Below are 22,997 nucleotides of genomic sequence, written 5' to 3'. Positions count from 1 at the left end.
GATAATCACATAGGACATCTGTGCTATAACAAAGTAACATCTTGTCAGCTACAAGGATAGAAAGGAAGCACAAAAAATCAGCCCTTCTGGAAAAAGTGTATTCAACTCATATCCACTTTTGCTCTTTTCTCCAGAGGAGCTTAGCCATATCACCGCCCCTCGTAGTTGATATGACATCTATCACTGAGAATCTCAAATCAGACGGATCGTGTTGTAATTGGATCCAGTGTGAAACTAAAGGCACCTCTTGTGTATTGGATCTTATCCTACTGATGTGTTCACTTACAGTTCGCAGTGTCAAGATCAGGATTAGTGAACACATCAGTAGGATAATATCCAATACACAAGAGGCGCCTTTAGTTTCACACTGGATCCAGTTACAACACGATCCGTCTGATTTGAGATTCTCAGTGATAGATGTCATATCAACTACGAGGGGCGGTGATATGGCTAAGCTCCTCTGGAGAAAAGAGCAAAAGTGGATATATGAGTTGAATACACTTTTTCCAGAAGGGCTGAACAATTAAATTGAATGGGTGGCCTTTCTCTAACTCATTTTAGAGTTTTTATTTGTGTTACATTCAAATCACAGTGGATTATGTACATAAGCATTTTCCTCCGTGTGCCGACGTGATGACGTCATCGCACCGCAGCACGGAGCTTTTGTCTCCCCCTCCCGCTTCGGGTTAAATTTGGCGGGATTGGCAGCGTTCTCTGTTTGGAGCATTTGAAATACCTCTGCAAATGGTATGTTACAAAAAAAATTTTTTTTGTGCTTCCTTTCTATCCTTGTAGCTGACAAGATGTTACTTTGTTATAGCACAGATGTCCTATGTGATTATCTGTGCTATGTTTTGATAGTATTTTTTGTATTGTAGATCTTCTCATGGATATGCATTATAAAACTTGAACTCCTGCAAATAATCATCACATGCATCACAGCTTATAGTGTTTAAAGATTGCTTTTTGGGTCTCCTGAAGCAGACCACGAAACGGGGCCACGTTGAGACCCGAGACCTCTATAACAAGTTTATCTCTATAAGATAAGTGCATCATCAAAAATCCAGTGAGATTTATTATAATTCAAAACTTTTGAACCTGGACTGTGTTTAGAAATTTCAAGATTTGAATAAGCCTTTATTACTTTTACTAGTTCTCAGAGAGTGATTTTTTGAATTTATCATGCAATGACTGGACGGTAAACTCTTACCCCAAGAGAGGGTTGTCACTCTCTCTTCAGAGTTTCACTTTTCTGAGCATATTTTTATAAATCCTTTTCACTCCCTGTGCACTAGTTTTCAGTGCAGTCAGTTCTTATTTTGGTTGTTAAAAAACAATATAAAACATAGAAGTCTGGAAGGTTGCCAATGTTCAGAAGTATCCAAGAAAGGAAAAGCCTCCAAATGGTAGCATAAGCCACAGGTGAAGACGTCTGTATTGCCTGGAGAAGAAATAACCTGCTTCGTATATCCCTTACACGTCAGCCATGACTTTTCAAAAGCTAGGTGGTAATACCAAAGTAGGACGAATATCCATGTTGATCAGACCGTAGGTGAGTAAATCCGGAGATACCGGGAATCTCAACAGTTCAACAATTTAGAATTTTTTTCTACAAGCTGCCAGAGCTGCGTATGGCTGTCGGAAAGTCCTCCTTTGACTCAACCAGAAGTTGCGTCAGAAGAGGACTTTCCGGCAGCCACACGTGGCTCCGGCTGTTTGTAGGAAAAAAATGCTAAATTGCCTGAAGGTAAGGGGGAAGGGAGAGAGATGCCCAGATGGATGGCTGTGGCTGAGGCCATGACGACAACACGCAGCGCCGGCTGCTTGTAGAAAAAAAATTCTAAATCACTTGAAGGAAGGGAGGGAGGGAGATGTCCGGATGGATGGCTGCAACTGAGGTGATGACAACGACATCCAAGAGACATTAGCAGCAATCATGCCCTTGATAAAGAAGCAGACTTTGGAGAAGAAAGCAGATTTAACCATTCCCTTTAACTTAAACCACCTAGTGGTAGGCCGGAACAGGAAGGATCCCTCCTGTCTTCTGCCCCGGCCGACACTAATCATCACCACCCTCCCTCGAGCACTTGTTCCCTGGTGGTCCAGCTTGTATCTCGCACTGAAATCCTCCTTTGTAAAGGTAGCAGCCAGCGGCGCACCTGGGCCGGCACGCAGGAGTGAGCTTTTGTGCTGCCGGCCGGCCCTTCACTCCTCCTTGAAAAGCTGCTGCGAGAACTTGCGGCAGCCTATCAAGGAGTGGTGCAGGGCCGGCAGAACGAAAAGCTCGCTCCTGCGTGCCGACCCAGGTGAACCGCTGGCTACTACATTTACAATCTTTGGGAGGATTTCAGCGCGGGATACACGCTGGACCACCAGGGAACAGGTACACAAGGGAGGGAAGAAGGGAGGGTGGTAATTATTAGTGTCGGCTGGGGCAGGAGACAAGAGGAATCCCTTCTGTCCCGACCTAAGGCAGGCCTGCAGGAAGTCCAGGAGGGGTGGTCACTGGGGGATGATCTGAATATAAACCAGAACCCCCATTTTTGACCCCTCCCAGGACTGAGCCAATCAGCCATCCTGCTTGTTTAGTTTGTCCCCCAGTTTCTTGAAATTTGAAAAACGTTCCAGTGACTGATTTTATAAAAATGTATTAAACAATTTTACAACTTATTCCATTGGGTCGCCTTCCAAGTACTCTCGTTCCCTACTTATACACTTTTCCCAGCGCTGGTTCCACTTCTGGAAAACAGTCCTTAAAAGCATCTTCAGCAATTGTCAACTTTTTCTTTATGTATTCAATGGTGTTGAATCACTTTCCTTTCAGCGTAGATTAAGTTTAGGAAACATGAAGAAGTCAGCAGGGGCCAAGTCAGAAGACTAAGGTGGCTGGGGAAGAACTGTCATCGTGTTTTTTGCGGTTGTTCTTCTGGCTGTCGGTCATCAACTGTGGAACAAACTTTGCCACAACGTGAGACATCCCTAACTTCTCTGTTAGAATGTTATGGTATGAACCAAAGGAGATGTTGCATTCCTCTGCCAATTCTATGACAGTTAATCGCTGATTAGCATGCACAAGAACCCTCACTTGATCAACATGATTATCATCAGTTGACATTGATGGTCTTCCAGTTCTCGAATCATCTTCCACTGATTCACAACCACTTATGAAGAGTGAATACCATTCAAAACACCTTCCACAACTCTTGACATGTTCCCCATAAGCCACTTTCAAGATTTTGTAAGTTTCTGTAGCAGTCTTACCCAATTTAAAGCAGAGCTTCACGCTGTAGTGCTGATCATTGAGGATGCACATGATGAAAAATAGCCAATTACAAAAACCTACTTTCACTAAACTGCTGTAGCTTGGAAATAAAAACAGATATCAATGGAAAAAGGAGGTTACTCATGAGGTTTCAAGCTACTCAACACATCTCAAAAGAACTTCCCACTGGAGCACAATTCAAACTATCCTGAACTTTCTGAACAGACCTCGTATACGAGGGGCCGCTGAAATGTTATCAACCCAGCCAACAAAATTGGGTCTGTCTTCATCAAGAGTTATACACTTAGGCCCTGATTCTCCAAAAGTGCGTCCCGATTTTAGGCAGCTGTAGGCGTCCTACAGCTGTCTAATCAGCCAATCGGGATGCACGTATTAAGGTCTGATTGGCCAATCAGGCCATAGATTAAGTGGGGATGGGCGGACCCGCTATGCCTAAGGCCTGATTGGTCCAGGCTTCTAGAGCCTGGGCCAATCAGGCCTTAGGCTTCGGCGGGATGGGCCGGGAAGGGGCGGGCCCGCCTCATTTCAACGAGGCAGGCCTACCAGCTGGACGAGCAAGAACCGTCTGGCTTGAAGAACAGGTTAGTTTGGAGGTTTGGGGTTCCATATTGTTAGCGATCCATATTGTCGGGGGGGGGGCATCTTCTGGCAGGAGGGTTTGGGCATGCTCCTGCCAGCGATCGGTAGTGTCGGGGTGGGAGGGAGATCGGTAATATCGGGGGGGGGCGGTCGGTAGTGTCGGAGGGGGGGGCATCCGATCAGACAGGCCGCGGCCCGCTATACTTATAGCGGCAGAGAGATCCCTTGCCGCGATAAGTGTAGCGGGCCGTGTCTAATCTAACCCGATTCTCTAACCAGCGTCTAACATGGATGCCGGTTACAGAATCGGGGTTTTAGTGTAGGCCGATTCTGAATAGGACGCCTCTCCCGGGCGTCCTATACAAAATCAGGGCCTAGGTGTCTTGCGGGCCTCGCCTTCAATATAGGCGGCCTGCCTGGGGAGCATTTTTTATAAAAAAAACGTGCATCCCGATTGGCTGATTAGACAGCTGTAGGACGCCTACAGCTGCCTAAAATCGGGACGCACTTTTGGAGAATCAGGGCTTTAGTCCAGAAAAATATGGAATGAAAAAATGTAAAATTGATGGACTAAATGTATGGCCCTCAATAGAGATGGTCCCAACTTTGTTGGCTGGGATGAGAACTTTTCAGCAGCCCCTCATATGGTTGGCATGGTGGCGACTTCATAACTAGCATTTAAACATGAGTGACCTGGTCTACACAAAAAGGCCCTGTCACCTTGTTGGGCAGACTGTATGTACCACAAGAGTCTTTTTCTACCATCATTTTCTGTGTTACCATGTAATCAATATGTTGCATAAAGACTATACCAGGAACTGGGCATGTATTTAAGCTGTGCATTAAAAACATATATTCCTGCAGTTCAGAACTCTGCCCATTTCATGGCTGTAGCACCCCCCCCCCCCCCAACACACACACTTAATCCCAGCTCTTAATTCCCCCACCTGTGTTTGACACACCCTTTCAACAAAATGAGGTTATAAGTGCTCATACTCACACAAAACAGAAATCAAATCGTAAAACTTTCACTAATGCTAGCTTTAGATGAACAAGCTAACTTTCTATTCCTCCTCAAGCCATGTGCTAAGCATTAGATGCTCTCAGCCGTCAGGTACTTGTACTTTACCTCTGGCTTTAATAGCCAACACCATCATTTACTGCTGGATTTAAATGAGCAGACCATTCAAGTCTTTGCACAAAGTTTTCTTATACACTATATTTCCTTTTTAATAACAGCGCAAAAAAAAATTGTGCACTGGCCCTACACTAAATCTCCTGTACTTTTAGTGCGTTGGCCTACTCAGAAACAAGAGCCATGGCAGTTCTCACACCCAAAATATTAAAAATATTTCTATCCTATTGCTGCTTTATTTGCGTTCCTATTCTAATTCACATGGCTTTTATGCAATCATCCGTTAAATAATTCAGGTTCTCTTTCCAACTGTTGAAAGGTGACGGCTCAACTGAATTTAAAGTTAAAAACTTGTACGAATATACTGCAATAAGCAGCACTGTCGCTAGAAAATAGAGACATTTCAACGCAAAATATGTTTTATTTACTTATGAATCAAATCAACGGAAGAATTTAAAAGAAATAAAGATAGAGCGGCGGATAAATAGTAGCAGTGGTAGTAACAGACTGTTCTAAATATAAGCATTACTCAAAGAATTTCGCGTTCTATTAAGTAGGCCGAATCTTAATACTGGTATTGCCGCTTAAAAATAACGAACAACTCAAGATGGCAGCTACCATGTACTTCCCAGAAGCAGCAATGAACCATGGGGCATACACACGTTTGCCTACTCTCACACACCAAGCACTTCTCTTCACACAAAACGCGATACGACCCCCTTCCTTTCCTCTCACGGTCTACCATCTATCTTTTCTTCTCTTTCCGATTGTCCCCTGTCCGGCATTTCTCATTCTTTAAAATTCCCCACCCAACCCCACAAACTACCTTCAAACGTATCGTTCAGTTCTTCGTAACCGGCCTGCGATTTCCGTTCTCCAGCGTCCCACCGCCTCTAACGCAACGTCTTTCGCTAGGGCCTCCCTTGCTGGAAACAGGAAGGCGCATCGAGGGGGGCGGGGACGCGGCCGAAAGAAGGACGTTGCGTCGGAGGGGGCGGCACGCTGCAGAAAAAAAACAAACCCAAAACCCACCTGTGGTGCTGGACCTGAGAGCTCAGAATAATGAGTCAGAAAGTAGGGCACGGGGCAAGAGTTTCAGAATGAGAAATACCGGACCAGGGTTGGAGGATTTTCAAAGTGAGGATAGCGATACTAGATTTTCAAATAATTTTCAAAGAGAGAAGGATAGCGCTACTAGATTTTCAAAGAGAGAAGGATAGCGCAGTAGCTACCTAGCATATGTGACACCCGGGGCCCATCATTTTTTGACACCCCCCATCTAAATGAAAAATATGATTTTTAGTAATAATCCACATATTGCACAACAAGAGTGTACCTAGGAAAAGGCAGCATCTTAAACACTGCAGTGAGCACTAGAACACCAACACATACATTGTAAAACTAAACAAACCAGATCCTGCACAGTCAATTGATCCTGTACAGTCGATGCTATCAGAAAGCCATGTCCCTTTCATACACACAGACAGATACACCTCGCTCAGTATGGAATAATCACAAACTAAAAATAGAAATATGTAGACAAAAGTTAAACTGAACTACCAAGAAACCAGACTGCATACAATGCAACACCACAACACCACAAAACAAGTAATACATGTCCTCTAATACTGTGCAAAATATAAAGACAGTAGATGTAAATTTGAAAAAAACTGATACATAACAATCACCACTTTACAAATCGTGATTCCTGGTGGCGTGAGGTGTGCTTCAAAGCAGCCTTCTGAGGTTCGCCAGCCGCTGTAGCGAACCTCGCAGGCCGCTCTCCACCTTCCCAATGCAGATAAAAAAGGAAATCCAGGTAGGACGGAGGCTGCAATCGTCAGCGACTGCTGCTACTCCTCCAGCCGCCTAGCTCCTCTCCGCCGGCCCCGGACAGCAGCGCCCTCTACCCCGTCCTGATCACGAGGGAGACCGTGCATGGGGAAGGGGAAAGGAAGGAAGCGTCTCTAGCACCCGTTAATGTAACGGGCTTAAAGAGCTAGTGAGAAATAAGAAAATACCATTTTATTGGACTAATCCCCATAAGCTCGGTCTTCATCCCCACAAACCACCTGATTCCATCCACACAAGCCTTGAATTGTTTTATATTGAACTTATTATATTAAAGTATAAAAAGAAACAATATTCTGTACAATTGTCAATTTATATATCAGCATCTTCTCCCCACTCTCTCTTCCCCATTTCCCTTCAGCGTCCTCAGCCCACTCTCTCTCCACTTTCCTTCAGCGCACGCACATAAAAACAAGCAAGTAATATTATATCATTTTCATTCTATTCATTCATAGAAATTAAAGTCTAAATAATGCCAGTCACATAACAAAACATAATTTTACAAAAATAATTCCCTGCACAGTCAAGCCTGTAAGGCTTACTAGATGTCTTTCAGCAGCTCCCCTCCCTCCCTCCCCCTTACCTTCGTGGCCAAGTCAAAATGATCTACCAATAATAACATTTTAAAAACACAAAGCACACTGTACGCAGAGTAAATGTTAATTATCATTTATATACCGCGGGTTTTCAAAGAGGTCAAGGCAGATGACTTTATGCAATGTAACCTCAGTAACAACTATACAAAAATAGACAAATATACCCCCTCCCTTTTTACTAAACCGCGATAGCGTTTTTTAGTGCAGGGAGCTGCGCTGAATGCTCCACGCTGCTCTCGACGCTCATAGGCTTCCTGCGCTAAAAACTGCTATTGCAGTTTAGTAAAAGGGGCCCATAGTGCAAAATATGGACAGCATATATAAATTCTCAAAACGGACACATTTTGATCACTAAATTGAAAATAAAATCATTTTTCCTACCTTTGGTAATTTCATCAGTCTCTGGTTGCACTTTATTCTTCTGACTGTGCATCCAATATTTCTTCCCTTTTTTCAGCCTCCTGTATGCTTCCTCTCCTCCAGACTTCATTCCCTCCCCCAACTTTTTCTTTGTTTCATCCTGTCCCCTTCTTTCTTTCTCTCTCCATGCCCCCTTTCTTTCTGTATGTCTGTCTTTCTCTCTCTCTCTCCATGCCCCATTTCTTTCTTTCACCCTGCCCCCTTCTTTCTCTCTCTATGCCCCCTTTCTTTCTGTATGTCTGTCTTTCTCTCTCCATGCCCCATTTCTTTCTTTCACCCTGCCCCCTTATTTCTCTCTCCATGCCCCCTTTCTTTCTTTATGTCTGTCTTTCTTTCTCTCTCCGTGCCCCATTTCTTTCTTTCACCCTGCCCCCTTCTTTCTTTCTCTCTCCATGCCCCCTTTCTTTCTCTATGTCTGTCTTTCTCTCTCTCCCCGTGCCCCATTTTTTTTTTCTTTCTTTCACCCTGTCCCCTTTCTTTCTTTCTGGATCCCTGTCCCCCCCCTCTTTCTTTCTTTCTGACTCCCTGTCTCCCCCCCCTTTCTTTCTTTCTCCCTGCCCTCCCCCATGCCACCGCCATTGAGAAACATACTGCTGCCACCACCACCGGGGAAAGGCTGCCACTAGCCATCGGAAACAGGCTGGCGCCGAATTCGCCCTGCTTCTTTTCCCACGGGCCGACCAACTTTGGCCGCCCGACGTCAATTCTAACGTCGGAGAGGACGTTCCGGGCCAGCCAGGCAGCGATTGGCTGGCCCAGAACGTCCTCTCCGATGTCAGAATTGTCGTCAGATGGCTAGAGTTGGTCGGCTTGTGGGGAAGAGAAGCAGGGAGGGAGAACTCGGCGCCGACTTCTTTCTGACGACGGCAATGGTAGCTTTTCCCCGGCGGCAGCCTATTCCCCGGTGAGTGGCCAGCTGTGCACCCCTTTGGGCCGTGCAACTGGGGCAGACCGCCCCCCCTTGGTATGCCACTGGGATAGCGATATTAGATAGAAGAGGGAGTTGCGTGTGGCTGCTATTCATTGGGTACTATTATTTATCATTCTTTAGCGCTGAAAGGCCTATGTAGCGGTGTACATTTGACAAGAAATAGACAGTCCCTGTTCTGAAGAGCTTACAATCTAATTTGGACAGACGGGAGAGTTTCTTGCAGAGAAAATGATAGGATGGACATAGGTACTTTTACAGTGAGTGGGATTTATTAGTTGAAGGCAGCCTAAAAAAAAAAGTGGGCTTTTAGCTTGGATTTGAATCCTGCTAGAGACAGCCTGAGTAATGACTCAGGCAGTCTGTTTCATCCATACTGCATGGCAAGATAGAAGGGACGGAGTCTGGAGTTGGCAGTGGAGAAGGGTACAGATAGTTAAGTTACTTACTTGTTGCAGGTGTTATCCCAGGACAGCATGTAGATATTCTCACATATGGGTGACATCATCCACAGAGCTGGTACAGATAGTGCTAAAGTGTACTGTCACTTTTAAAATGGAAAAAAATGAATATCTCAAACTGCCTGTACTGCACATGTGCAAATGCCTTCCCGCCCACTGCTGTTTCAAGACCATCAGTTCAGTTACACTAAGAACCCAAACAGGGGAAATGGGCAGATTGTGAGAATATCTGCCTGCTGTCCTCGGCTAACACCTGTTACAGGGAAGTTAACTTTACTTTTTCCAAGGACAAGCAGGCATAGGGTTGACAGATTTTCCTTTTGGAAAATCCAGACCCCCCTAGCCCCAGGCCCACCTAGTTACACCCATCCCTACCCCCACACCTGCCTTAGCCTCGCTTCCCACTCTTTTCAGGCAGGGAGGAAGCCCGCATATGCGCAGATTCTACATGATGACGTCGCGTGCTCAGACTTCCTGCCCGACATAGCTTTTCAAAACCCACACAAAGTGCCGGGTTTTGAAAAGCCATCTGGACCTCCGGACATGTCCTCAAAAGGAGGACATGTCCAGGGAAATCCAGACATCTGGTAACCCTAAGTAGGCAGCATATTCTCGTATGTGGGACTTCCTAGGTGCCAGACTCAAGCCTCTAAGAGGATGACTAATAATTATCATGAGCCTGGCAAAACCAACAAGGCTCAAGAGAAGTGGAAAATAAATTTTGTATAACTGTTTAGCTGAATCGACTATCCCTTCTAGAATGAATATCCAGGCAATAGTGAGATGTAAAAGTATGAATTGAGTACCAGGTGACTGCTTTACAGATGTGGAAGTGGAATGTAGATGAGCTACTCAAGTTGCCATTGCTTAGACTTTATGTGCCATAACACAACCTTGAAGCATCAGCCCAGTCCAAGCATAGCAAAAGGAGATACAGTCCAGCAACCACATGGAGATAGTTCTCTTGGTGACAGGAGCTCCTAGTCTGTTAGGATCAAATAACAGGAACAGTTCAGCTGAAGTCCTGTGAGGTTTGGTGTGATCCAAGTAATAGACAAGAACACATTTACAGTCCAATGTGTATGGAGTGTAGCTTCAGCAGGGTGAGAATGCGGTTGTGGAAAAAAAAGACAGGTAGAACTATAGATTAGTTTAGATGCTCCTATTTGCATTTTTGCCAAGTACTTCTGACTTCAATTGGCCCCCGTGAAGGTGGGATACTGGGCTAGATGGACCATTTCTCAGACTATTCTTATGTTCTTATGAGTTTGAAGAACTACTTCATCGTGGTAGAATCTTTTATAAGGTGGATCTGATACAAGCATTTGAAGTTCACTGACTCAACATGGAGACTTGATAGCTACAAGGAATATCATTTTCCAAGTTAGATGTTTCTGAGATGAAGTTGAAAGAGGCTCAAATGGAGGCTTCATTAGAGTTGAAAGTACAATATTAAGGACCGGATTCTCAAAACTTACTGTGCCCTTAACGATGGTGGCTAAACCAGTCGGTTTAGTGAGCATTTTACTAGCCAATTATCAGAACAGCTCACTGTGGTCTTTTCCAAGCTTCTCCGACTCTGCCATGCAAATGTAGTACAAGATCATTAATATTAAAATAGTAGTAAAATGGACTCATTAATATTTAAAGGTGCACTCCGGGTGATTATCATTGCCAGATGATTCCGTAACCTCGTTGTGCCACATTTGTGGGCAAAATTTTCCAGCAGGGTCTGAGCTGTTGTAGCTTTACGTTCTGGTCAGTGCTTGAGTGCTGATTGGTTCAGGAACCGACAGGAAAGTAAGGCTTGACAGCTCAGACCCCCCTCTCCCCACACACACAAACAGCCCGCCAACACCCCCTGCACCTTTAAATCAAAGGATGACAAGGGATGCCACTATTCCCACTGCCGTGGTCCCCCAACACCCCCCCACCTCCCCGACAACTACACCATTAACTTCAAGGATGGCAGGAGGGATGCCCACTCTTGGTGCTGGAGTCCCCCACCCCACCTTTAACTTCAAGGATGGCAGGAAGGATACCTACTCCTCCCCCCCCAAGCTTTACGATGAAGGCCGGCTGGAGGGATGCCTACTCTAGGCCCGCCTCGTCAAAATGGTGGGCCTTCCCCTTCCTGGTGCATCCAGGGAGGGGCTTAAGGCTCTGATTGCATTCCCGTTCACCTCGACATGATCAGATTTTTTAGGGAAGCATTTTGTCTGAGTCCACTCCTGCCTCAGCCCTTTCCAACGTGGAACCTTAATGTGGTACTGAATGGGCTTATGGTGACTCCCTTTGAACTGTTTAAGCATGTGTCTCTCTTAGGACAAGTGAAAATCATCATCAATTGAGACTCCTACTGCCAAACCTTTTATCAGGTGACCTTGACTATCACCAATTCACCCTTTCCTTATTGTTAAAAACTAACTGGCCTAGTGCTAATTCAAACTAACCTCTCTACCACATCCTTACCAAACAGACCTTACAATTAGAGAATGACATGGGGACAAATTTGTCCCCATCCCCATGAGTTTTGTCACTGTCCCTGTCCCATTCCTGTAAACTCTGCCTTAACCACACACACCTCAAACACTTATAATTTTAAAGTGTTTGAGGCTTGTGCAGATGAGGACGGAGCTTGCAGGAATGGAGCAGGGACAGGAAAAGAACTTGCGGGGATGGGAAAATTAGTTCCCGCAGGGATGGGGAAAAATTTGTCCCCGTATCATTCTCTACTTACAATCCACCAGCATACTCCTCCCTAGGATATTCCCTGTCCCATCTAGATCAACCTCATCATTTCCCTCTCCTAGTCTATGGCTCCATTACACTTTATTCTTTTGTTACTAACCTTACCCAATCTCCCCCTCCACCCCAAAACATTGCATTCCTCAAGTCTACATTGTCCACTTTTTTAATTTATCATCTCACCAACCCTCCTATCCCCCATATTTTTCACAGCTTTAAAGCTTCAACATTCCTCATTCAGTCCTCCCCATCCTGTCTGACTGCATCACCATGGTCACTCCTCTACTCTTTTTGCTCACTGCAGGGGACATTAACCCAAATCCTGGCCCTCCTAATCAACTCTCACCCTACTCATGCAGATCTCACTGCAACTTCTCCAACCACATTTCTGTTCTCCTCTTTTCTATCTTTCTCAGGTGCCCTGTGGAATGCCCACTCTATTTCCAACAAGATCTCTTATATCCATGACCTCTTTATCTCTCATTCCTTCCACCTGCTTGCACTAACCTGTTTCAGTTACTGCCCTATGTCATGGAGATTACCACTTCTCCCATATCCCTCACCCAACAGTTCATGGAGGAGTTGGGCTGCTACTTTTACCCTCCTGTAGATTTCAACCTCTTCGCCTACCTCAGTTTCACTGCTTCTCCGAAGTCCACTCCATCCATTTATTCGCTTCTTTTCCTCTCAGAATAATGGTCAGTTATTGACCTCCTTGCAAATCCCTATCTTCCTTTCTCACTGACCCTGCCTCCTGGCTCTCCATCTTTCTTAAACCTTTGTCTCCTTACCTTATCCTTGGTAATTTCAGCATTCATACTGAGAACTTCTCTGATTTACACCTCAGAGTTTCTTGCTCTAATATAGGGGTGTCAAAGTCCCTCCTTGAGGGACGAAATCCAGTCGGGTTTTCAGGATTTCCCTAATGAATATGCATGAGATCTATTAGCATACAATGAAAGCAGTGCATGCAAATAGATCTCATGCATATTCATTGGGGAAATCCTGAAAACCCGACTGGATTGTGGCCCTCGAGGAGGGACTTTTGACACCCCTGCTCTTCTTTCAATCTTCAGCTGTGCTCCAGCTCATACACACACCAGAATGGCCTCTGCTTTGATCCAATGATGCATTGAGAGGAGCCGAAGGCCCTGATTGGCTCAAAATAGCATCTGATGATGCAGTGGTAGGGGCCAAAAGCCCATCATTGCAGCACATGGCTCTGTAGGCAAGAGTGAGTGAGCTTCCCTTCTGCCATTTGCTCTTCCAAAGGTACGGGGGGAGGGGGGCGTCCAGGGATGTGGGAGGGGGCCCAGGAATGTTGGGGGATTTTTTTTTTTTTTTTGGGGGGGGAAGATGCCAGGGAGGTATGGAATATCAGAGGGATGAGAGGGGATAGCAGGGGGAAGTCGGGATGTAGGGGATGTCAGGGGGGAGGGATGTAAGGCTCCGCGGCACAGCTGATCCTGGCAGGGGGAATCCCCATCAGCTGAGTCAACAGGAATCCCCAATACTGGCTCAGTTGATGGGGATTCTTCCTGCCATGATCAGGCAAGATAGTTGGTGAGTATGTCTACAAAACTTGCTTTTATATGTTTTTCACGTGGACCTTTTTATTTTTGAAAATGGGCAAAAAAAGGTAGCTGTCCTAAGGACCAAAACCAATACCTTGCTCATTTTCAAAAATAAAAGATAGACATTTGGCAGCTTTGAAAATGGACATTTTTCTTGCTAGGTTTGTGGACATTTTGCACAAAACATCCAATCTTAGGCACATTTTTTATTATGCCCCTCTCAGTTCTTAAATTTGCTGCTGTTGAGTTCTTTGCAGGCAGTGAAATATCTTTTTATTGGATCAATGTAAGAATTCCCTAAGAATGTTACTGTGAATGTTTTTCAGGCATCATACAATACAATACAATCCATATTTATATACCACCAATAGCTCTTGGAAGTGCACAGCAGTTTACATAAAAATAAATGAGCTAATACATTATAAACTGGTTAGCAAATAGTTATATATTTTTAAGTACAAATTCTTCAAACAAATAGGTCTTTAGCTCTTTTTTTAAATGTAGAGTTAATTTGATTATTGATCATAATAGGCAGATTTTTCCATAGTTTTGCTGCTTGATAAGCCCAGGTTGAATTGAAAATTCAGGTGTATTTTATTTTTTTAATTTCAGGAAAACAGAAGGTATGGTTTTGCCTTAAACTCATAATTGATTTGTTAGAGAACCTAAAATGTTGTGGAACGTAATCTGGTGTGTCCCCAAAGCATGTTTTGAACAATACACAATAGAATTTATAAAGGTTCCTAGCTTCTACCGATAGCCAGTGCAACTCCTTAAGATAAGGTGTGATCCTATCACTCTTTTTTCGTTTGAAAATTAGTCTTACAGTTGAGTGTTGAAGGGTTTGAATTTTTTTTTGTATTGATTTCGGACAGTCTAAGAAAATAACATTGTAATACAGGTAGTCCAATAGACATGAATAGTGATTGCACCAGTAAACAATTGATGATGTTCAAAATATTTTCTTAACCTTCTAAGTCTCCAAAAAAGACTAAAAGACTTTTTAATTAATATATTGATTTGAGGTAACAGAGAGAGATTGTTATCAACATGTAATCCCAGAATCTGAATTATTGTAACCAGAGAGTAATCATTACTATTAATTGATAACACTTTAACTTCTCTTCCCATTTTTGAATGATTTATTAAATATAGATTTGTTTTATCTTTAATTAATTTTAATTGGTAGGTCAACATCCAGTTCTCTATTAGATTCATACAATGACTTACTTTAAGATTGATATCTTCTAAGGAGCAAGAGAAGGGGACAAGATGTCACTCAAATATTTCAATTCCTCTCCTTTAGCAGTAGAGAATAGCTCCCTCTTCAATTTTTCTTTCTGCAAGCAAGCTGAGGTGGTGTGTTCTGATATGCTCTTCTCTACTTTCTTTTTATTATTTTCAAGTATTTTTGTTTATTGGCTACGTTTTCCTGCATAGCTTCAGGGCTTGGAGGTCCCCTTCTTGGGCTTACTCTACTGGGGAATAGATGCAGACCCATGAGAGCGGGCTGCTGCTCGCAGGCCAATCTCTTAAAAGTACCCGTGGCACCAGCCTGCTTTTGTTTGTTTACTTTTTCCTGCATAGCTTCGGTGCTTGGAGGTCCCCTTCTTGGGCTTACTCTGTTGGGGAATAGATGCAGACCCATGAGAGCGGGCTGCTGCTCGCAGGCCAATCTCTTAAAAGTACCTGTGGCACCAGCCTGCTTTTTTGGTCCATCAGGAGCTCGGATGCTTGAGCACAAGCTGTGGGGTCCCTGTATAACAACCCTCTGGGTGGCTGCAAATTATCTCCTCCCCATGCGTTACATGGATTTTCAGGGTTCGGAATCCTTGGTCAGAGTCCTTCTGACTGGAAACCAGAAGATTTCCAGTGGTGGATTTGTTCCCAGCAGTTTCTGAGGCTGAAATCCTTTCCCTGCAGGCAGGTTGACACGAGTACTCCCATTATTCCCTGTGGGAAAAAACTTTTTGTGGGGGGGTCTTCAAAGATAGATTTGAGGGTTTCTGGGTTTATAGTTAGGTTCTCCCACTTCCAAAACACCTTTTTCAATGTTTTTGTTTTTCAGGAAAGCTACTATGGGTCATTTTTTGTGCAATTTTACTGGTGGCAGTCATCTTGAATTTTTATTGATTTTTTTTTTCCAAACCTCTCGTTTTGTCCAGGGATCATCTGTAAAGGATTCCCAGGCCAATCTGATCCTGTTTCATGCTTTTTTGTGCAGCTTTGTTGTCAGATGAGGGGTCGTGTTCCATTTGCCGCAGGGTGTAGGAGGAAGGAGCGAGAGCTTCAGGCTCAACCTCCTTTAGAGTCCTCCAAGGTGGGAGAACCCCCAAAAACACAGCCTTTAGGGAAAAGATCCCAGTCAGACACTGCATGCAACAAGAGTGTGAAATGCAAGGGTGTAGAGGCAGTGAAGGTCCAGTTACACCAGTCTGGAGTCCTGCAGACCTCCTTTTCAGGGTTTTTCATATTTTATCAGTCTCTTGTGGAAAGCCTATTTGACAGGCCCAGGGAGTGCTGTGCTGCCTGAGTGCACCAGCTCCGATACAAGGAGAGTTCCGTCCCAAACAGGCCTCCCTGCCATGGAACAAGTCAGTTCCAAGTGTCAGTGATCATTCGGAGCAAGACTGGGAGGACTGGAAGTCTCTGTCCATGCCTTTATTATCCTAAGGATCTGCTGCATCTTAGGATGATTTGGGGTCCCTGTCTGGGGCCAGAAGTCAGGAGGCTATTATTAATCAGTAACAATACTTCAATGTGATGTCTTTTCAAGACCGTAACTGTTTCAAATGTAATTTCAGATACTTTGTGAGTTGAACTTGGACCCTCAACAGCCTTCCACCGCTCCGTGTTCCATTATGTGCAGTTCAAAAACATAGACTATCTTCTTTTTGGTATGTCTGGATATCACCTTGTTAGTCACTGACCAGAATGTTTCCTCAAGGTTATTTTAAGCCATTAAGGACATCCTTGAAAATTCCATTAATCAGTGTCTAATCTACACACTCTGGGCTCATTTTTGGGGGACTTGTCTCTACTCTTTTTTTGGTTTTGTTATCTATTTGTGTGGGGTTTGTTTGGTAACCTTTAAATAGCAACACTGAATATATGTGTGGCTAACAATCATGCTGGCATTATCTGTTTAAAGTTATGCTCCCCATAACAGGACACTTATATGAGAAGAGATACCTATTTTAAGCCTATAGCTTGAGCTTCAATAGTATACAAATGCCAATGAACTAATTCACATCTGTCCTAAATGTGCACATGTATAAGCATATATTGCAACCCCACCTAAACTACTCTGCTGGGAATGCCTATGTGCAGATCACATTAAAGTAGGTGCACACTTTTCATGTGTATACTTTTCCTATACCGCAGCTCCAGCATCAGTTTCTCCCACAGAAAAGTACAGGGCCATTTTTATTTTAGGGACTTTAATTTTTCTGGAACCTCTAGTCTAATCTATTTTTTTATTAGAGGGGCATTTTCAAAACATATGTCTAAGTCCAATTTGGATGTATAGCACTAGACGTCCAAAGTCAGCAGTAAGAAAATGCCTATTTTTGAAAGGCATACCACCATATGTCTATAAATAATTGTTTTCTGAACATCCTGTATCTGGAAATCCAGGCCATTGGGATACCCGGACCGCCAGGATGTCTATCTTTAGACCCTATTTTTGACCAAAATTTTGTCCAAGTCCCAAACACCCAGAATAAGACCATTTGGACATGGGAGGGGCCAGCCCCGTAATGGGCTGGCCACCCAGACATGGCAACAGAGCAGTCACAAAAAGGGTGCCAGATAAACATATCACCAGAACTCTATTATAGGTTATGGTAAGCCCCCCAAAATCCACTATATCCACCTGTCCACAACCCCAGTAGCTCTTAAGACTGCAGGTGGCCCTATGTGGCAGTAGAGTAAGGTTTTGGGGTTTTTTGGTGGGCTCACATTTTCTACCATGAATGTAGTGGTTAGAGTGGCTCATGGGACTTGCTACTCCTCTTTATGGTTCACTAGCCCACCCAACAGGCTACTTAAGACACCTGTGTGGAGCTCTACTAGGCTTTCCTATAGCAGGTGCTGATATTCTGTATACCAAACTAAATGGTCTCCAAATAAAAGTGCAATGAACTAGAAGTTGAATTTCATCTCAAATTCAACTTCTAGTTCATTGCACTTTTATTTGGAGACCATTTGGTTTGGTATTAACACATTTTTGATCTCCACATTCTTACGTTATTCCTCTTAATATCTCTCTATTGTTTCCAATTTTTTGGCTGATATTCTGTTTGTATTCTGATCTTTGTGGGTGTGAGGGGGTCTGTGAGCACTGGGGGAGTGTGGGGTGTCTTATCTTGATACATACAGTGGTCATCTGGCCAGTTTGGGCACATTTGTGGCACTTAAACCCTTCTAAAACAGGTCTAGTTCCAAATGCATAAGTTCTATCCAGGATGTCTTGCAAAATGTTTGATTATTGCAGCAAGACATCCATATCTAACTTGCCCTTGAAACTGCCCAAAGCCCGCCCATAATACGCCTCCACCATGTCCATCTCATACTCTGAATGTACAGAGGCTGGAATATCTCACTAGACGTACAGAGAGACAGTTTTAATTATTGGCACTTGGATATCCAAGTGCTGATTTAGTATGCTTTTTGAATGTCTATGTCTTTTGATAATGGGCTCCTTAATGTGTCTTTTGTTTTTATCCCTGAAGCCAAATTTAGTCCCATCCCACTAAAATGTCTGCCATTACTGTACCTTAAAACAGATGAATGTAAAGACGTTAGATTAGATTATGTATAAAATTTCTTTCCAACATTCCATTCAGTTGGAAAGAGTAAAATGTATTCTAGGTTACAAGGCTATTTTTTTTTTCTTATAAACTGATAGTTTTATTCTAACAAGCAAAGTTTGTTATTTTAAAAATCCCCTCATCCATGCCCCCCCCCAAATTGTACTTCTTGTGTTCAATCTGAGCTGCTCTTACTGCTGTATTCAGGTCTGATTCTAGGGATGTGCAGGATCTGGGGGTGATTCAGCTGGAGTGGGAATTCCTCTTAAAGACTGAAGATTTGGGCAGTATTACCTCCTCAGAGACATTAAAGAGCAGATGGGGAAAAAGGAAAGGGGAACTGCATCTCCTGGCTGCTAATCTAGAGTTCCTGAATGATATAGGGGCCAAGCTAATAAACTATGTCCTTTTCAATCAATTTTGCCAGAAAGTGTAAATTAGAGATAGGCTGAACAGCCCAAGCTCCCCAGAAGCATGAAGCCTGGGTTAGTCACTTCAATTCTATCCTACTAAGGACAGTTTTGGCTCCAGTTTTTGTATGTATATACAGTGGTACCTCGGTTTATGAGTGCACTGGTTTGCGAGTGTTTTGCAAGACGAGCAAAACATTCGCAAATTCGGCGCCTCGGAAACCGAGCGAGCCTCGATTTGCGATCTGCGAGCCTCGATTTGCGAGCGGCAACCCCCGCGATCCGGCACCCCCCCCTGCCGCGATCTGAAATCCCCCAGACCCACCCGAACAGGCTTCTTATTTACATCTGGCCACCGGCACTGGCATGTCCTGTGCATTGGTGCCAGTGCCCAAAGATCTGCCTCCTTTTCTTTGCTGGGCCTTGAGCATTTGTGCATGCTCAAGGCCTGCGAGTTCACGCTCTCTCCGAGATGCTCAAGGCCCAGCAAAGAAGAGGAGGCAGATCTTCAGGCACCAGCACCAACGCACAGGACATGCCGGTGCCGGTGGCCAGATGGAAGTAAGAAGCCTGTTCAGGTGGGTCTGGGGGATTTCGGATCGTGGGGGGAGGGTGCCGGATCACGCAGGGGGGGGGGGGCTTTCAGGGGGAGCAATGCCGGTTCTCGGGGGGGGGGGGAGAGCAGCGCCCCTGGTCTCAGGGGGTGGGGGTGGGTGGGAATGTATCAATCGAGTTTCCCTTAGTTCCTATGGGGTAACTCGCTTTGATATATGAGTATTTTGGTTTATGAGCATGCTTCTGGAACGAATTATGTTCGTAAACCAAGGTACCACTGTACTTGTAAAAATCGCACAGGAATTTTTTTTTAAAGACATGATTCTCTCGTCCAAGATCAATAGTTAAGTGGATTAATGTGAATAAAAAAAGTCCCAGTCTTAGTATAAAAGAGTATTTGTCAAGCATGTAAAGAAATAAATCTATTTATTTTATAACATTCTCTTTTCCTCAAAATGGATTACAGTACTTGCAGCAGAAGAACAAAATGAAAAGCTAGAGAAGAACTGGCACTATGGTGGTTGATATTTACACAACTGGGCAACAAGAACACTTTTATAGATGATTCAATGACATGGCTAAAATGTATTACCTCAAATATGGGAATACATTCAACAAATGGAAACAATTTTTTTGACTGATGTACACTGATATCTGTAAAAACTATTCCTCTAGAATTTTTGGTCATCATGCTTCATTACAACTTGCCAAACTTTTACAGTGTTATATGGATGATTATGCCCTGGAGTCAAGTAAATATCAATAAACAGCAGCAGCAAGAGTAAGTTAATACTGCACAATCATAGGATTGGACAAATTTAAAAATACCAATTTTTCACAAGTATCACACAAAAACCCTGTTCTCTGAATATGTATCAGAGAAATTTTAAGGCTAAGTAAAAAGAAATGTCTGAGCATGATTATGTATTTTAACAAAATTATATTTCTTTACGATTACAAATTTCACATCTAGTAGTACAAAGTGATGTACTGCAATTTCTACAGAAGGGTGCAAATGAGCAGGAATTTTGATTTTTTTTTCCTTTACAATTCATATGACAAGTTAGTTTAATTCCATGTGCTCTGCAAGCAGTGTATGTAAAGAGAATTGATGGCTTCAATACTGATCAAGTACTGGTACAGGACAGATGTAATTTACATATCAATAACAGCAAACATTCTAATCAGTTTTCTACATGGAAAGTGCAGGTACTGTGAAAATGCAACTTTCAAACTGCTACGCTTGTCTTCATGTAAACTTTGTTTAGTCTTCCATCACATACATATATAATATTTCTAGGTAGATCTTTCAAGAAATTCTTGTAAATTCTTTCTGATATGTGCTGGCTGAGATGCAGCCTGGTTCAACAGATTCTGACCCATTTTTTCAAAAAGTGCTTTTGATAATTTTGCGGTGGCAGTCCGCATGTTTCCTCCTGCTCCAGGGAGAGAACCACTGTTTGTCAAGTTTCCTAGAAGGTGCCAAAGGACTGCTAGAACTTTCTGCTCCACTGCATAAGGTTTCCTGGGATATAACTTTGTAACAAAATCTGGAAAAGGGAAGGGACAGCAACTGTTAAATGATTAAACATTTTAAAACCATTGGTAATAATTCAATAGCACAAGTTGCTCACAAATGGAACTAATTTATAATAATGGCCTTAGCTGGTTTCTGAAAGTGAATTACACGAGCAGCTGACTGCTAGAATAAACAATTTGGGATAGGATCTCTCAGTTTGGAGTTGGTGCTTGATACACTCATGCACACAGTGGGTGTATATTAGTGCTGCCCAATTCACGATTCAAATCAATTCACCGATTCACTTTGGGTGAATCGATTCAAATCGATTAAAAAAAAAATAAATAAATTAGCCTCCCGACTCGGTGACTGACCCTCCCCCCTTGCCCCCTAAAGCAGGATTGGCAGCACTGCCTCTTGCTGGCCAGCCGCTGCCACTCCTGCTTTAGAGGGCAAGGGTCAGTTGGGAAGTGCTGTGGTGTCCAGCTTCCCCCCGGCCTCCCGCGTATCCATTTACCTAATTCTAGCAGCAGAGCAGCCTGCATAGAGGATCGCCAGTACTTTAGCGATCCTTGCAGGTTGCCATAGGCCTCAGAAGCTGTCTTCCCTCTGCCGTCAGAGGAGGGGCAGGGCTGTGGCAGAGGGAAGACAGCTCCTGAGGCCTATGGCAACCTGCAAGGATCGCTAAAGTACCAGCGATCCTCTATGTAGGCTGTTCCACTGCTGAAATTAGGTAAATGTATGTGCGGGAGGTAAGGGGGAACACGCACGCCTTCCGGGGGTGGGGGGGGAGGAACAGGCCTTCAGGGGGAGGTGCAGTCCTTCGTGGGTGCAGTCCTTCAGGGGAGGGGGACAGGCCTTCAGGGGTGGTGGTACAAGCCTTCAGGGGGGATAGGCAGGCCTTCGAGGGGGGTAGTGCAAGCCTTCAGGGGTGGGGTGCAGGCCTTCAGGGGAGAGGGGCCCTGGTGTAGAAGTACACGGAGGGAGGGAAGGGGGGTTCAAAGAGATGTACATATGCAGGACTTGGTGGGGGGGAGGGGAAGAAATAATGGGTCTAAAAACAGAGGAGATGGAGAGAGATGGTAGACAATGGGATTTAGGGAGGGAAGGAACAGAGGGGGGGTAGAGATACTGGATAGGAGGGTAGTTGGGAAGAGAAAGGGAGAGATGGTGGACCGTGGGGTGGTGGGGAAGGAGGGAGAGATGAAGGATGAAAGGGTAGTTGAGAAAAGGTGGATCTGGGGGATGGAGACGAAAAAAAAGAAAAGATGCCAGACCTCCGGGGGAGGACAGAGATGGAAGATGGGCAGGAGACCCTGGAAAGCGAGTTATCAGAAGATAACCAGAGCCTGGGACCAAAATGATTTGAATAATGACCAAACAAAAGGTTGAAAAAATAATTTTATTTTCTATTTTGTGATTACAATATGTCAGATTTGAAATGTATATCTTGCCAGAGGTGGTGTTAGACCGCGAACGTGAGCTAGGATTTAACAGAAAGAGGAAAAGTCTTTTTTGTTTGTTTACACCACAGCGCCAGTGAAGAGGGGTGAAGAGGCTATAAAATAAATATGTATGTTAAAGTGGGAGGTGTCTTGTGATGAGGCATGTGACGTTGGGTTGTCATGTGATAGATTTGTATAAATACCAGCCTCTGGTGCCATTTTAGTTTGGTTTGAAAAATTTGACGTTGGAACAGAATGCTGTAAGTAACATCTTACTGAACTAATTGGTTTAGTGTTTTAGTAAAAAACTAATGTAGTTCTTTATTTTTAGAATTGAATGCCGCAGTGCTGGCCCTGAAGCAGCGGACAAACAGTGAGTCCGCGAAACGCTGGCCGCGTCGGCTTGTGCAATACTGGCTTGTGCAACTATTTGAGCACTGCTGAAAAAAAGATACCAAGAGACAAGTGCTGTTTAAAGATAAGTAGCTTGTCATTTTTTCAAATCCTTAATAGTGCATACAATGTGGGCAAATTTGCACTGATAGTGAGGTTTTCTATAAAATGAATTAAAATAAAATGAACTAAAAGTATATATAAAAAAAAGTTTTCTACAAGAAATATTTTAAGATTAAATTATTAAAGTTTATATGTTTTAAAACCTAAGCGGTCAATGATTGGAGCA

The 22,997-nt window shown here is 43.8% G+C and overlaps 2 protein-coding genes across 6 annotated transcripts in view; both read right to left on the bottom strand.

Moving 5' to 3' along the window:
- PRPF39 (pre-mRNA processing factor 39) overlaps positions 1–5,945 on the bottom strand; it is a 271,712-nt gene extending 265,767 nt beyond the window's left edge. The window contains exon 1 of the mRNA XM_033951797.1: positions 5,824–5,945. The gene's annotated coding sequence lies outside the window, so the exon portion shown is untranslated. The remainder of the gene's footprint in view (positions 1–5,823) is intronic.
- Positions 5,946–19,760: 13,815 nt separating this feature from the next.
- TOGARAM1 (TOG array regulator of axonemal microtubules 1) overlaps positions 19,761–22,997 on the bottom strand; it is a 182,843-nt gene continuing 179,606 nt past the window's right edge. For 4 of the 5 annotated variants that reach the window (XM_033953371.1, XM_033953370.1, XM_033953366.1 and 1 more), the window contains one exon: positions 19,761–20,901. In XM_033953371.1, coding sequence (XP_033809262.1) covers positions 20,648–20,901 — 254 coding nt within the window. In that variant the 3' untranslated portion in view covers positions 19,761–20,647. The remainder of the gene's footprint in view (positions 20,902–22,997) is intronic. The other variant, XM_033953372.1, reaches the window with a different exon arrangement.

Source organism: Geotrypetes seraphini, chromosome 7, assembly GCF_902459505.1.
Source record: "Geotrypetes seraphini chromosome 7, aGeoSer1.1, whole genome shotgun sequence".
Classification (NCBI taxonomy): domain Eukaryota; kingdom Metazoa; phylum Chordata; class Amphibia; order Gymnophiona; family Dermophiidae; genus Geotrypetes; species Geotrypetes seraphini.
Note: the sequence above shows the minus strand (reverse complement) of the source record. Positions and strands in the feature narration are given on the sequence as shown.